Source organism: Camelina sativa, chromosome 10, assembly GCF_000633955.1.
Source record: "Camelina sativa cultivar DH55 chromosome 10, Cs, whole genome shotgun sequence".
Lineage (NCBI taxonomy): Eukaryota > Viridiplantae > Streptophyta > Magnoliopsida > Brassicales > Brassicaceae > Camelina > Camelina sativa.
This window is the reverse complement of record NC_025694.1, coordinates 1,778,193-1,793,657: the sequence shown is the minus strand read 5'-3', so window position 1 is coordinate 1,793,657 and position 15,465 is coordinate 1,778,193. Positions and strand designations below refer to the sequence as shown.

At 39.3% G+C, this 15,465-nt stretch overlaps 3 protein-coding genes and 1 pseudogene across 3 annotated transcripts; 2 read left to right on the top strand and 2 right to left on the bottom strand.

The window, feature by feature from the left end:
• On the top strand, window positions 103-7,083 carry LOC104719956. The gene is made up of 5 exons (XM_010437935.1): window positions 103-200; window positions 6,258-6,472; window positions 6,599-6,669; window positions 6,801-6,899; window positions 6,991-7,083. The coding sequence occupies exons 1-5, from the start codon at window positions 103-105 to the stop codon at window positions 7,081-7,083; spliced, it is 576 nt and encodes a 191-aa protein (XP_010436237.1).
• Window positions 7,625-8,525, bottom strand: LOC104716478 (annotated as a pseudogene).
• LOC104716476 (embryonic protein DC-8) lies at window positions 9,866-11,824 on the top strand. The gene is made up of 2 exons (XM_010433858.2): window positions 9,866-10,140; window positions 10,393-11,824. The coding sequence occupies exons 1-2, from the start codon at window positions 9,938-9,940 to the stop codon at window positions 11,642-11,644; spliced, it is 1,455 nt and encodes a 484-aa protein (XP_010432160.1). The 5' UTR covers window positions 9,866-9,937; the 3' UTR covers window positions 11,645-11,824.
• On the bottom strand, window positions 11,827-14,145 carry LOC104716477 (epoxide hydrolase 4-like). Its single transcript, XM_010433861.2, has 4 exons — window positions 13,407-14,145; window positions 12,358-12,447; window positions 12,160-12,227; window positions 11,827-12,040 (listed from the first exon to the last, which is right to left on the bottom strand). The coding sequence occupies exons 1-4, from the start codon at window positions 14,055-14,057 to the stop codon at window positions 11,914-11,916; spliced, it is 936 nt and encodes a 311-aa protein (XP_010432163.1). The 5' UTR covers window positions 14,058-14,145; the 3' UTR covers window positions 11,827-11,913.

The following is a 15,465-nucleotide window of genomic DNA, read 5'->3' as shown; positions in this document are numbered from 1 at the left end:
AAGATCAGGGGGTCACGTGGTTCTTCTTCAAGTTCCAGAACCACAAAGTCTGCTGGTATAAGCGTGTCCCCTATCTGGACATGTAAATCCTCCAACAGTCCTATGGGGCACTTGGTGGATCTATCCGCGAATAGTAACGAAATCCGTGTAGACTTGAACTTCGTGTATCCCAGCCTTTTAGCCACTGAATATGGCATAAGGTTCACACTGGAACCTAGATCACAGAGGGAGTTTGCAAAAATCGTTTTACCGATTCTCACGGATAAGACAAATCGCCCTGGATCATCTCTCTTCTTTAGCACTTTGTTTTGCAGCACAGCACTGCACTCTCTTGAAACCATCATCACGTTCTCTTCCTCTGACACTCTCCCAGAAACTAACCCTTTCACATATCTCTTCAAAGCAGGTATCATCTGAACAGCATCAGCTAGGGGTAGTTTTACCGTCAATTCTCTCAACATCTCCTTGCACTTTGCATCCTCCAAATCCTTGCGAGATTTCTTAGGAGGAACAGGGTAAGGAACCCTAGGGGTGTACACGCGTGCAGGAGGTACCTCAGTAGGAACGGTCTGATCGGGAGTCGGGAGCACGTGCTCGCTGGGTGGGAGCACATGCTCGCCGGATGCTTCGGCTTCTTTTTGACTCAACGGTGGAGTCTCAGCAGCATGTTGAGGAAGGTATTCTTCAGCAATACCCTTGCCCTTGTCAATCCTAGCGGATGGTGCTTCTCTAGGGGGTAACTTCTTTCCTCCCCTTAGCTCAATCGCATTGACATACTCGTTCCGCGGGTTTGCTTCCCCTTTTCCGGGCAGAGTCCCAGGAGTTCTTTTCACGGCTTCAGCAGTCTGTGCAACCTGAACATCAAGCTTCTTCACATGTGACATTACTGCCTCATACTTCCCATTAAGGTCATTGTACATGGTATCGACCTTAGCGTTGATTTCCACTGAAGCTTTTTGTTGATTCACCAAGAGTTGTTGCATCATGTTTTTCAGCTCATCCTGAGAGCTGCTAGCAGATGAAGGTCCCAACTGCTGGTTCGTGAAAGGCAGTGCTTGCTGAGCGCTTGTATATATGTCTGCTGGTTCCCCCCTTGGAAACGGTTTTGAGTGGGCAAAAACTGTTTGCCTTGGAAGTTTTTTGAGAAGGTTTTNTTTGCAGCACAGCACTGCACTCTCTTGAAACCATCATCACGTTCTCTTCCTCTGACACTCTCCCAGAAACCAACCCTCTCACATATCTCTTCAAAGCATGTATCATCTGAACAACATCAGTTAGGGGTAGTTTTACCGTCAATTCTCTCAACATCTCCTTGCACTTTGCATCCTCCAAATCCTTGCGAGATTTCTTAGGAGGAACAGGGTAAGGAACCCTAGGGGTGTACACGCGTGCAGGAGGTACCTCAGTAGGAACGGTCTGATCGGGAGTCGGGAGCACATGCTCGCTGGATGGGAGCACATGCTCGCCGGATGCTTCGACTTCTTTTTGTCTCAACGGTAGAGTCTCAGCAGCATGTTGAGGAAGGTATTCTTCAGCAATACCCTTGCCCTTGTCAATCCTAGCGGATGGTGCTTCTCTAGGGGGTAACTTCTTTCCTCCCCTTAGCTCAATCGCATTGACATACTCGTTCCGCGGGTTTGCTTCCCCTTTTCCGGGCAGAGTCCCAGGAGTTCTTTTCACGGCTTCAGCAGTCTGTGCAACCTGAACATCAAGCTTCTTCACATGTGACATTACTGCCTCATACTTCCCATTAAGGTCATTGTACATGGTATCGACCTTAGCGTTGATTTCCACTGAAGCTTTTTGTTGATTCACCAAGAGTTGTTGCATCATGTTTTTCAGCTCATCTTGAGAGCTGCTAGCAGGTGAAGATCCCAACTGCTGGTTGGTGAAAGGCGGTGCTTGCTGAGCGCTTGTATATGCCTGCTGGTTCCCCCCTTGGAAACGGTTTTGAGTGGGCACAAACTGTTTGCCTTGGAAGTTGTTTGAGAAGGTTTTCTGATAACCCATCTGATTCTGAGCTCCTTGCTGCGGATACACCTGATCCTGAGGATTCTCCACGTTGGTGCTTCTATAGGACAAATTCGGATGGCTTCTGTAGTTCGGGTTGAAACCCCTGTTCTGCACAAAACCTTGCCCACTCACATAATTAACCTCCATCGTTTCATCCTCTCCATCACAAATCTCCTGAGCTAGCGGCATGTCTCCGGTCTCATCGACAAAATGGACAGTTTTCTGGCTCCCCTTCAGAAGAAGGTTCACCTTGGCTGTCAACTCGTCAATCTTTTGCGTATCGACACTGTTGACCTTCACGGACCTGTCATACTCAGGAGCCTTGTTGCTGGAGCTTGCAGCTAGGTTCTCAATCAACTGATATGCTCCTTCCTTAGACTTTGTCATAAAATCCCCATTGCTGGCCGAGTTGAGAGCGTTTCTGTAGTCCCAGTTAACTCCATCATAGAAAATGCCCAGAATCTGTTCATCACTGAATCCATGGTGCGGACACTCTCTACGGTACTCTTTGTACCTCCCCCAAGCCTCAAAGAAGGCTTCTCCAGTGTGCTGTTGGAACGATGAAATCTTGTTCCTCAGGGCAGCGGTCTTAGCCTTGGTGTAGAAATGGTCCAGAAACGCAGACCTACACTGTTCCCATGATGTCAGAGACCCAGGTGGCAATGACTTCAGCCAACGTGAAGCTCTATCCGCAAGAGAGAAGGGAAAGAGCTTGCACTTCAGAAAGCCTGGCGGTATCCCATTTGAACCAGTGGTGCTACATATCTCCTCAAAATTCTCGATGTGGTCCATCGGAATCTCAGCTGGGAGACCGTGAAATAGGTGCTGCTTCACTAGAGAGATCATCTGTGGCTTGATCTCAAAATCTTGGTTCGGGATGGTGGGAGGAACAATCGCCGCTCGGTTGGTGTAGGACACATGCGGGTTGTCCTTGTCCCCAATGGACGGTTGCGGCGGCGCGGCTCTTTCGTGTTGAGCACGGAGCAACTGCCCCAACTGTTGTCGAAGTTGCTGCAACTCGGCAGCCATATCCTCATTGTTTCTGTTGTCACCCATGTTGACGGATTGAAACTTTCTGTTCTTGCGGTTTGTTCTTTCTGCCAAAGAGAGCTCTGCGGCTGACAAAGCAACTAGTTCTTCGGTGTTGTTTCTTCTTGTAGATCTTCTTGACATGCACCTGAAACACACGCAAAGAAGAAGCAGAAAGACAAATCAGTAAGGTCTTAGTCTAGTAATTTCGCCGAAAACCAAAGGTAAAAATTTGGTCCCCGGCAACGGCGCCAAAAACTTGATACACAGAGTTTTAAACCCTATTTTCCTACTGCAAGTGCACAGCAAAGAAGTAGTACTTAGGGGTCGAATCCCACGAAGACCAAGTTTTACTCTATGGTTCTATTGGTTCAATTTCAAGCTAAGACAATTCAAAGTTGGGTTTGTTTGGTAACAGTAACGCGATTAAAACGGTATAAAAAGGCAATAAGCAAAACACTAGATCAGGGGTAATTCTCGGGAATTTCAGAGATAGCAACTAAACAACTATTCAGGGCATAGATTAAGTACCAGTCTAGAACTCAAACATAAATATAAACTGATCCACTGTCGTGGTATCAATAACTCTATCTGATCGATTCTGTGCGGAAACGCGGAGCACGTGCTCAGACATCCGGAGCACATGCTCGGCGGTCCATAAACCCTAAACTGTCGTTTGAGCCCAGAATCGCAGACAAGCATTAAAGAACAGGAATGATAAGTTCACAAATCACCTACACATCAACTTTCGCAGGTCTAGGATAATTTGCCCACTAATGTCTTTTCTAGCAACCTATTACACTTTTGATGAATAGATAAACCTAGAATCATAGATTGGGTGATCAAATCAACCTAAGCATTAAGTCTAACAATAGTGAAGACAATCGATTATATAAAGCCCTATTTGTGTTCTGTTGCTAACCCATGAAACCCCTTTTGAAACCCCTAATCTAGCAAAGAAAACTACTCAGACATAGAGAAATGAATCATAGCAAAAGATGAGAAATTCAATGACATAAAAATAAAAAGGGTTCAGAGAATGCTTCACAAGGTAGCCGCTCTTCTCCCTCTCACAAAAACGTCGCTCAAAAACAAAAGAAAAAGGTATATCCCTCTCTCCTAAAAACCCTAGGTTAAATAGCATACAAGTAGAGAAAAATAAGGAAAGATTCCAAATTCAAATCTCCCTATTAAAAAGCGATCTCAGCCCTCTTTCTCTCACAAAGGATCGCCTAAAATAAGGGGAATTAGGCAGGGAATCGGCGCCTAGATGCTTGCCACGTGTCGTCATGAAACCGTAGAGTTGGGAGCATGTGCTCGGAAATCGGGAGCATGTGCTCCTGGGTCTAAAATCAGCTTTTCTGCTCCAATTCAACTCCTTTCTGCTCCGATTGCTCCTGCTGTTCCAATCCTTGCTTTTAGCTTCCTAGCCTCTTATTATAACCTGAAAAGGACTCAAACAACTACAAAACTATCAAATAAACGGGGTCAAAGTGAGTCAAAACCATAACATATCACAAACACTGCCAAACTATCTGGAGTAGATCCTGGAGATCAAACTGAGCAAACTTGGTGGAAATGATGAATTTGCTTGGCTCCCCACAAACTCAAGATTATACTCTGCCAAATCTGGGTACTACGAAAGCGTAACAAGGAATCAAGACTCCTCCCTGCAACAAGACATAAACAGAGATTTCAATTGGAACTCACATATTTGGAAATTATTGGTCTCATCAAAAATAAAGTTCTTCATGTGGAAAATGATGAAAGGAGCATTACGAGTGGGAGACCAACTCAGAAGCAGAAATATCAACTTGGAAGCTCGCTGCCCTTTCTGTGGCGATGTTAAAACCACTAACCATCTCTTTCTCACCAGCATCTTTGCAAGACAGGTATGGTACTCAACGCCTTTCAAGGAGCAGATGGATCCGGATCAATTCACCACGACCAGAGCACAGCTGGAATTTCTCCATCACAGTATTTGTCTACCACCGATTGGAATTGGCGCCGGACTGCTTCACCCCTGGATTATGTGGAAGATCTGGACGGAACGGAATAGTCAAGTTTTCAACAAAAAAACATGCGACACCAAGCGAAACGATTCTTCAGGCAATTACCTTAACTCGAGAATGGCAGGAGGCACAGATAACCTCGACAGACCCCCAATCAGCTCGAAACAAGCAAGTGCTCAAACCCCTTGAATCTGACGTAGTACTGTGCAAGTCAGACGCAACGTGGGATGGGACATCAAAATTAGCGGGACTAGGATGGGTATTCTCCAATCGCAGATCGAACTACCACCTTGTAGACTCAAGCAAAGCAGACCACGTTAGATCGCCTCTAATGGCCAAAGGATTGGCTGCTCTCCACGCTCTCAAACATGCATCAAGGCTTGGCTTCACAAAAATATCTCTAGCTTCTGATTCAACTCATCTTATCGAAGCCATAAAATCGGTGATTCCGCAGAAGGAGCTCCATGGGATTCTCCAAAATATCCTGATTCTATCATTTTCCTTTCTCTTTTATGATTTTCGCTATGTCTGTAGAGAAGAAAACAGGGAAGCTGATGCATTGGCAAAAGCCTCCCTAATGAACTCTGTTTCCATTTAGGCCTTTAATGAAAAAGCCTAGCTTAGTCCAAAAAAAAAAGATTTCTTCAGAAACTTGTGTGTCAAACTGTTATTGGCTGGAGAAAAAAAGAAAAAAAAAAGAAAAAAAAGTTTTATTTTATATGTTTTGTTATTGTTCGATTTCGTCTCTCTCTCGAGAATCATGTCGATGGCTAAAGCTTCGAAGAAGTAGAAGAAGAAGACATGAGAGAGGTGAAACAATCGAATAAGCTAAACGGTCGAAACACGGGTTTGAGTCATCAGTTTATGAAACAGCTTAAAGGAGATATTTTTTCTGGAAAAATTGAGGTTTTTAAGTAGAAATTAGAGTTTTTGAGTTGTAATTAGGGTTTATGAATCGATTTGTTTCAGTTTAAAGGAGAGATTTTTCTGAAGAAATTGAGGTTTTGGAATAAGAATTAGAGTTTTTAAGTATACATTAGGGGATTTGAGTCGAGACTAGGGATTATGAATCGATTTGTTTCAGTTTAAAGTAGAGATCTTTCTGGAGGAATATGGAGTTTTGAGTAGAAATTATGGTTTTTTTTAGTTTAAATTAGGGTAATAGGGTTTATGATTTGTTTCTTCTTTTGTGATTGTTGTTAGATTGGAGAACACAAGTCCAGTTATCTACACTGATGGGATCAATGAGAAGAGTAAAAAAACAATTAAACGAGGGAATGTGGTGATTGGTGAAGGGGCAAGGCCTGAGATTTACACTGAGGAACATGAGAAGCTTCTTGGGAATACAGATCGAAGTTGGACTTGTTTTGTTGATGGCTATGAAAAGGATGGGAAACGGATTTATGATCTGTTTAAGGGTAAGACTTGTCACTAGTGCAGGTAAAGAACAAACACTCATTTTTGGTATTACAAGTTGCAGATACTGTGAAACGTGGTTTGCTCAATGCTTTAGTATGTGTGTGTTCTACGTGTGCGTGTTACAGGCAGAAAACGATGGGACATCGTACACAGTGCAGTGAATGAAACATGGTTCAAGGACAATTCTGTGGAGATTGTTTGTTCATGAGGTTGGATGCTGTATGGTTGCTAGCAGTGGAGTTTTACTGTTATTTGGTGGTGAATGTATTTTAACTGTTTTTGATGAACATATATGGTGAGATGTGCTGGAAGCTCTGGAGAATGCAGACTGGACCTGCCCTGTTTGTCGCGGGATTTGCAACTGCAGTTTGTGTCGGAATAATAAAGGATGGGTTCCAACTTCCAACTGGCCCAATTTGCAGAAGGGTAGATTGTTTTCTTTCAATTGTTCTTTTCTATTATCTTTGAATAGATTCAAGAGCTTAAGATTTCTTTCTTTATTGGGGTTGTTTTTTAGATAGCTGCACTTGGCTTCAAGTCTGTAGCACATCATCTGGTTCAAACCAAACGGTCCCAAACAAACAAGGCTATGACGTTCGTCGGTGGATGAGAGGCGGTCACAGGCTTGTTTAGTGGTGGCGAGAGTGAAGTGTAGGTCGGTTCGTGCGAGATGTTTGGCGTATTTGAGCATCAGAATGGTAATGCTACCATTAGAACATATGTCTTGCTGATAGATTGTTGGATATAAAGTTGAAGAACATCACCAAAGGCATAGGCTTTGCTTCTGAAGGTTTTCAACCATTACTTATTCAAAAATAAGAAATCTGATTCTTTTACTGATTCATTGTGCGTTTGTTAAGAATTCATTTGTAAATCTTGTTTGATCTCACAATGATGTAACATCAAACTGGAATTGCAATAGAAAATGTTTGATTAAACCGCGGGTGGCTAGCCCAATACAATCCAAACACGCAAAAGAACAAAATAGACGACGATGAATAGAAGAAGCAAACATACTGAACAAAATGAAAGGAAAAATAAACTCAAGTCTCACAACACAATAACAATCCTAACAGTAACCATAGCCAAAATGACTCAAAATATTGATTAGGATGATTTCAATATCACAGCTGCTCTTCTAGCCTCAGATTCTAGTGCATGTTGAAGTTGTAACTTGACATGTAGTTCATGTTGTAACTCGGAACATAACTCCATTATTGTTGTATCCAAACAATGGTGTCTGGTTAGAAAAAGCCATGATTGGATTATAGTTGAATGTATTCCATTCTTTGATCAAACAGATCAATGCCGCCAACATCAACATTACGATCACCACCAAAAACAGTATTTTCTCCCATGTAATTATGATGAGAAACATTTAATTGAGGATAGTGAGACATGTCACTTACCAACGTCTTCTTTACATTTTGAAGAGCACTAATCAGATCGTCGGTTTCGGTCAGGTCGAGTTCTTTCACATCTTTTTCATACCAGCAGATTCCTCTTCGTTCTCTTGATTGTTTCACCATGTCCAATGTCATTCTATTATGTTCAGCTTTTTCCTGTTTGGCCAGCACCTGCAATGATGAGATTCAATCATTTAATTTTGTGAAATAAAAAAAGAGATATATATTGTTTATGCACATATGAACATTGAAAATAATAAAAATTATAGTTATATTTTACATGAGTGAGCATCTCGTTGAGGTATTGGACATTTATGTCTGGACGAGATTCAACAAGCTGTAGGTTGTTGTTTGGTTGGTGGGGAATGAGAGAATTGTTGTTGTTTGGTTGGTGGGGAATGAGAGAATTGTGATTAAAGTTTGTAAAACGATAGATTAGTTCTCTAACACCAGGATGACCGAAAGAAAACACTTTCCTACCGGGAGAGAACACAATCATCAAAATCTCTGCACCACACAATGTGCAAAGTTCACTGGCTTTTTTGAAAAGACCAAACCTTCTTTTCGAGAAAGTCACTTGAAGGTTCTTCTCATTTCTCATTTTTTTCATCTCTATTTTCTGACGACCTTTGTTACTCTTCACCATTTTCTCAAAAGCTTTGGATAAACAAGAGACAAAGCTGATGATGATTAAGAGTACAACAACTTCTTTTTATTTATAGAGGCGTGTATGATACATAGAACCATTTATTATTATAAGCCATTCTAAGTATTATTTTTCCTACCAACCCTTATTTTTATCAAAATTGAATTTTTCCCATTTGAAAAATATTTCATACTTATCTCTAAAATTTCTTAAGAATAGACATTCATGGTAATTTAAATGCAATATCATTGTATTAGTTTGACAAATGTATGCATTAACTCCCCCATCACAGACACAATAAATTATTTATGAGCTGTTTTATAAACACCTATTCTATATATTAGGGAACAATTTAATAAAATTATTCATTTTATTATTTAGAGCCAATTTTGGTCTTTTTTTACAGCTAATACAAGTAATCTATAAACAGAAAAGAATATTATCTATTTTTGAGACATTTCAAGCATGGCCACATCATATTCAAATTTTAATTCAAATAAAAATGGATTAAATGAGATTTTAATTTTGTGTTATGGGGGCTCAAAATTTTCAAGATAGATATATATAATTTACCAGAGTTTAATGTTCCTAATGATAGTGAGTTATGTTTATTAAAATCAACAATTATAAGATATGATTCATACTCAAGTATTGTAGATTTTTGTCACTCTCTTTGTTTTTCAATAAAATGTTTGAAGATTACAATCATAATTGATTCCTGTAGTAAACATTTTCTTTCACATAAAACGTTACTTAATTGGTTCTTTTGTTGTTGTTACATCAGTACCAAAAGAATAAATCACGAAGAGCAAATGTATAATACACACGATTCTAGCAACAGTCAATTGGACTTATCAAAACAATTTACAATCAAATTGCATGCGTACGTAATGTGCAATTTGATTAGTTTGCTAATGATAAAATAGAATAAATATAATGTAAAATTTTTAGTTTTATTAAGCATCGATCGTTAAATTAGATGTTTTAAATTTTTTTAGAAACTTGTGTGTCAACCTATGATCGTTAAACTTGTGTATCTGCTAAGCGTATTGGCTTCGGTTTCCTAAACCGGTTATGAACATGTTTTCTGAAAACCTTTTAAGTTTAAAGTATTGAAACTGCCTCTACGTGGCTATGACCACGGGGTCGGGTCGGGAAGACACTGGCCCTGCAACTACAAGTCCTAACCAGGAATCAACACGTGGCAAATAAGTCAGACATTACTTCCCACCTCTTTAACCGCCACGTAAACATCGAATAACACACGTGTCTATCGTTAACCGCTTATCTAGTGAAAAAAAGGGAACACACCTCTCTCTCTCATCTGATAACTATAAACTTCCTCCGTAGAGATTGGAACCAGAATACAAAGCATAAACTATCACAAATCGGAAATTAAAAAAAAATTGGGAATGATGGCGAAAAGAAGTGTCATGATGATGATGATGCTTATGATGTTGGTGATGCCGACGTGGCCAAATGAATGCTATGGATGGGGAACAGAGACGGCAGATGATATGGTTAGAAGCAAAGCAGAGGATGCTGGTAACGCAGCCGAGACCGCTCATGACAAAACTGCCTCTTGGACTGGTTGGGTTTCAGACAAAATCTCCACGTAAGAGTAATCTATTGTTTAAGCGTGATCATACTTTTATTTTGGATCTGTGTTTGTTTCTTTATATAGAACCATATATAGTTAATATCTTTGGTCTTTGATAATAATTACAAAAAAAAAACTTTTCTAAATTATGAATCGTAGTTTTGAGTTTTGTTTTTACAGAATGATTCTTTTATTCATGTGCACGCTTCACTTGCATTTCGAATATTTAAGTGATTTAGTATTTTATTTTTATTTTTGGTTGAACAGAGGATTGGGAAGCAAGAAAGACGAGGCAGAAGAAGCGGCTGAATCTGCGAAGAACTATGCTTATGACAAGGCTGAATCCGCATATGACAATGCGGGTTACGCCAAGGACTTTGCAGCAGACAGAGCCGGATCTGCTTACGATAGTGCTCAAAATGCGAAACATTATGCTTATGATAAGGCTGGTGATGCAAAGGATATGGCCTATAATAAGACCGGTGAGGCTAACGACATGGCTTACAACAAGGCCGGTCAAGCTAAAGACATGGCTTTCGACAAGGCAGGTCAAGCCAAAGACATGGCCTATGACAAGGCGGGTAAAGCTAAGGACATAGCCTACGACAAAGCCGGTCAAGCGAAAGACATGGCCTATGACAAGGCCGGTCAAGCCAAGGATAAGGTTTATGAGAAGGCGGGATCAGCCTACGACATTGCTGGTCAAGCCAAAGACAGGGCCTATGACAAAACCGGTCATGCCAAAGATAAGGCATATGACACGGCGGGATCAGCCTACGAAATGGCCGGTCAAGTAAAAGACATGGCCTACGACAAGGCCGGTCAAGTTAAGGACATGGCTTACGACAAAGCCGGTCAAGCCAAAGACATGGCATATGACAAAGCCAGTGAAGCCAAGGATAAGATCTATGACACGGCGGGATCAGCATACGAAATGGCCGGTCAAGCAAAAGACATGGCCTACGACAAGGCTAGTAAAGCTAAGGACATGACTTACGACAAGGCCGCTCAAGCTAAGGACATGACTACCGACAAAGCGAGATCAACTTATGACAAGGCGGAACAAGCTAAGGACATGGCCTACGACAAAGCACGATTAGCCTCTGAAAAGGCTGGTCAAGCCAAGGACTTTGCCTATGACAAGGCGAGTCACGTAAAAGACGTTGCCTATGACAAAGCGGAAGATGTGATTAGGATGGCTACCGATAAGAGTAATGAAGCTAAAGATAATGCTGATGAATCATACGAAAGATTCAAAGAAGGGTCTAAGAATGCCAAAGACATGGCATCAGATAAAGCTCAAGATGTTAGAGACAAAACAGCGGACGCATACGGATCAAGGAGCGAAGCAGACGAAAGATTCGAGGAGGCCTTGCGTAAGGTTGGGGAAAGGTATGGTGCAGCTAAGGATTCAATGTCAGAGAAGACAAAAGAAGCTTATGAGAGTGCAAAGGAGAAGGCTTCTGATGCTGCTGGAGAGTACGGTACATATGTGAGAGACCGTAGTGCCGAGCTGTAGAACCGGAGAAGTTATATTTACGTCTAGGGTAAGAGTTAAAAGTATGGTTTTAGATATAATCTTCGTTTGTGAAATAAATTTTCTTATATATATGTGTAATATATGTATATGTAAGAATGATGGAGTTACTTGTATTAGTTTCAAAAGCAGATTCTGAATTAAACTTGAGTTGTTTCTTAATCTGGATATAAAGAAACGCTTATTCAATCTCGATACAAATGATCCATATATATCAATATCAAATATAATTTAATTTACTGAAGAGATTATTAATCTTCATAGTGAATGGATGCGAGAAACTTTTTGAGACGCCTGTTGTAAACACAAGGTCTTTCCAAATGTACCAAATGGCCTGCCTTCTTTATACTCTCTATTGATGCCTTTTCACCTAGTTGTCTGAAAAATCAGCGATGAGCAAAATTAGAAGAAAAAAAAAGAGAAAGAAAAAAAAAAGAGAAAGAAAAAAAACATTTCAGATGGCAGTAATTGTAAAGTTTTAAGATCTTCAAACTCACTCTTTCATGTTTTTAGCCAATTCAAGGTCAAAGATTTGATCACTTTCACCCCACAAGAAATGTATTTTCTGCATGCAGACATGGAATGTTATTATATAGTCTAAATGATAATTACACATATAATATATAGCATTGTTTAAGTGAAAAATGTGATAGACAATAATAATCTTTCGGATGTAGATATTTGTTCATACGTACCCGTGGGAAAAGAGGGATTTTCGCGTCCTTGTTGCTGACCACAACAGCCTCTAACAGTTCAGCTCTTTCTTTCCTGTTGTTGAACATTATCTACCAATTTTTCACCAGTAAAATAGAATTGAGAACCACAACATAATAAATACTCCTTTATTCAACAAAAGTCTTGAAATAAATAATATCTATTAGAAATCTAGTTAATAAATCCTCGGTAGACAAATAAAATATTGCTACCAAATATAAACACGAGATAAAGTTGAGAGCTAACCTCTTCAACAAATTATAGCTAACCTAACCACATATTCTGTATAATAAAATATTTTATATATTACCTGCAATACATGTAGATTTATGTATACTCTATCTTTTCGTCACTGACTATAGATAATGTTTGGAGAACGAATTAGCTAGAATGAACAGAATGCTAAAGTTCGAACACATTTTCAAATGATGAAGAATATAAGGAAAATATATAAGGAACGTGAAGATTTAAGTAATTCTGAATTCTTTTTTTTCAAAAAAAAACTCTGTTTCAATTGACATACAGTAAGCACTAGTTTATAAACACGAATAGAGTTGGTTTACTCTCTGAAGAGGTTTGTTAAATTTAAAGGTATCAGAAAATAGTAGCTTTATATTATAAATTTGAGAATCCAATTTATATCCCACGAACACTATATTTTAATTTTGAAAGAATCAACGAAACCCTACAATCTATGAATAATAATGGATCTGAATAAAATTAGCAGCATTAATCCATAAATATAATTTGTGTAGGCGCCAAAAGAGATTTGAAACTTGAAAGAAAGAGGCAAATAAACTTTGCGAGTGCCACCTAACTCTCACAATCACTCTTTTCTTGGCAACGTGATCCATATGATAATATACCTTGTGAGTTGCGACACTAAATATATTTTTCATAATGGAAAAAAAAACTACAAAATGCAATTAATTGTTAACGGTACATCAAGTTAATGCAATTCCCTATCATCTACTATTTAAAGAAGATTAATAATCGAATTAAATTTGGGCAGTAGTAAATAATTAATTACCTCGATGTAGTCTTTGAACAATCGATTAGGGAACCACAAGGGTTTATGCACAGCAATGGTAAAGAGAGCCTTAAGTCCCTTAACCGAAGTCGGTAACAAGAGTTCCGTGGAAGAACTAAACCCTAACCGGTTCAAGCTCGACTCATTAATGGTGTTGGTCATTGTGGGAATCGAACCAGACACAACGATTGCTCTAACCATGTCCGGGTAAGCCTCAGCGATCTTAAAAGCCACCATGCCTCCGTAGCTAAACCCTACGGGGACAAACTCCTCCACGCCGAGGATACGAAGCCCCTTGACCAAACAGTCGGCTTGAAACGCGGGAGACCGGTCCGGGTTGTCGGAGTAGGATCCACCGAAAAAGAGGAGGTCCGGTATGTAAACCGAGTATTTCTTGGATAGTGCACCGACTTGGAACTGCCACGTCACGATCCCTTCGCCGGCAAAACCATGGATTAACAAGACGGCAGGCTTTTTCGGTTTCTCCGGTTTGGTTGGTTTTCCCGTACCGGATTTCTTCTTTAGGGTTTCCTTAGGGACCCAAAAGTTTATCTTGGTCCCTGGTTCGATCTCTAAACTGTAAGGAACGACGCCGGCTATTTTCATCAGACCGTATAACAATGGTTTTTGTACCTCAACAAAGTTCACCATCTTGAAACTATGTTTGTGTTGTGTTTGCCTTTTTTTTTAAGAGGTTTGAAGGGAAGATCAAATGGGAAGTAACATTATATAACGTAGAGACTTGGCTCCTACTGGCACTTGGATTTGAATTTATTAAAATGTGTTTGGTGTTGGGTTGTTATATATCTTTGTCTGTTGTTTTCTTTTGTTTTTGATTTTTTTTAAAAAATTGGTTTCCTCACCTTGTAGAAGAACACACTAATTTAGAAACTAAAAGTGTCCTATTATCAAAATGTATGTATAACATCCATTAAAATTCCTTATATGATATTGACTGATTAATAAGACCGAAATCACTAGATTACCCATCATTTGTCTTTGCTTTTCAGTATGCATGGTTAAATACAAATTTTAATTTTTGGTTAATCATATTCATTTACTAGTTTAAAACTGTTATTGGATATAGATGATGTATATTTGCTTTAAGCCGCCGCCTTTGCGGAAAAAAATAAAAAAAAATTGAGAGAAGAAAAGAGAGTAAAAATGTCTTAAAACTTGTTTTTCAGTGAATGAGCTATACAAAAGTTTGTTGGATCTAATTACAGTTGGAGAGAAAGCCGGTGGATGACCTACACATCCTACTTCTGTTGGTATCTTACAGTTTCTTAAATAAAAAATCTTTGCGTAGCAGATAAGTAATAGTGTATATACATTAGTTGTTCTTGGTAACATTGAGTTTAATTAGTAGATATATAATTCTGGCGCCTGACAGTGACAGTGGTCTATTCTATTTTTCAAAAAGTCGTTCAAAGTTTGGAACTTCATTTGACTTTAGATCGGATTTAAATCTACTGGGCTTTGGCCCAAATAAAAATCATAAATTATATTCGTGCATAATAGTAAAGCTAAGGGTTTTTTTTTCTTTTTTTGCTATATGAGTGTAAAAAAGCACTTTATTAACTTCGGTTAAGTTTCAGGAAACATCTTGGCATCAAATTTGATTTCAAATCCGATTTTTCTACCGTTTAAATAAGTCATGAACAATCAAATTAAAACGATTTTTAAAACAATACAATGAAAAAGATAAATATTCGTCACATGCAGTTGGCAGCAACAGTGCTAAGCAGAGACTCAGAGAGCAACACACGAAGACCCGTTTGATGGTCAAATTTCCAAGACAATTTGGGCATAACACGACAAACATTCCATCTTGTCCACCCTGCAGATACTTTTTTTTTTGGCTGAATTAGTATTTGTTTTATTTCTCATTTGAGAATTCGGTTCTATTTTAATTATTTCAGTTTGGAAAAAATTGTGAAACATTTATTTCGAATATATTACAAAACCTCGCAAACTAGACGTTTAAGGGAAAACGTTTGTGAAGATAGTATCTGAATCCCAAAACATTCGCATTCTCAGTATAAAAGCTAAAATGCCA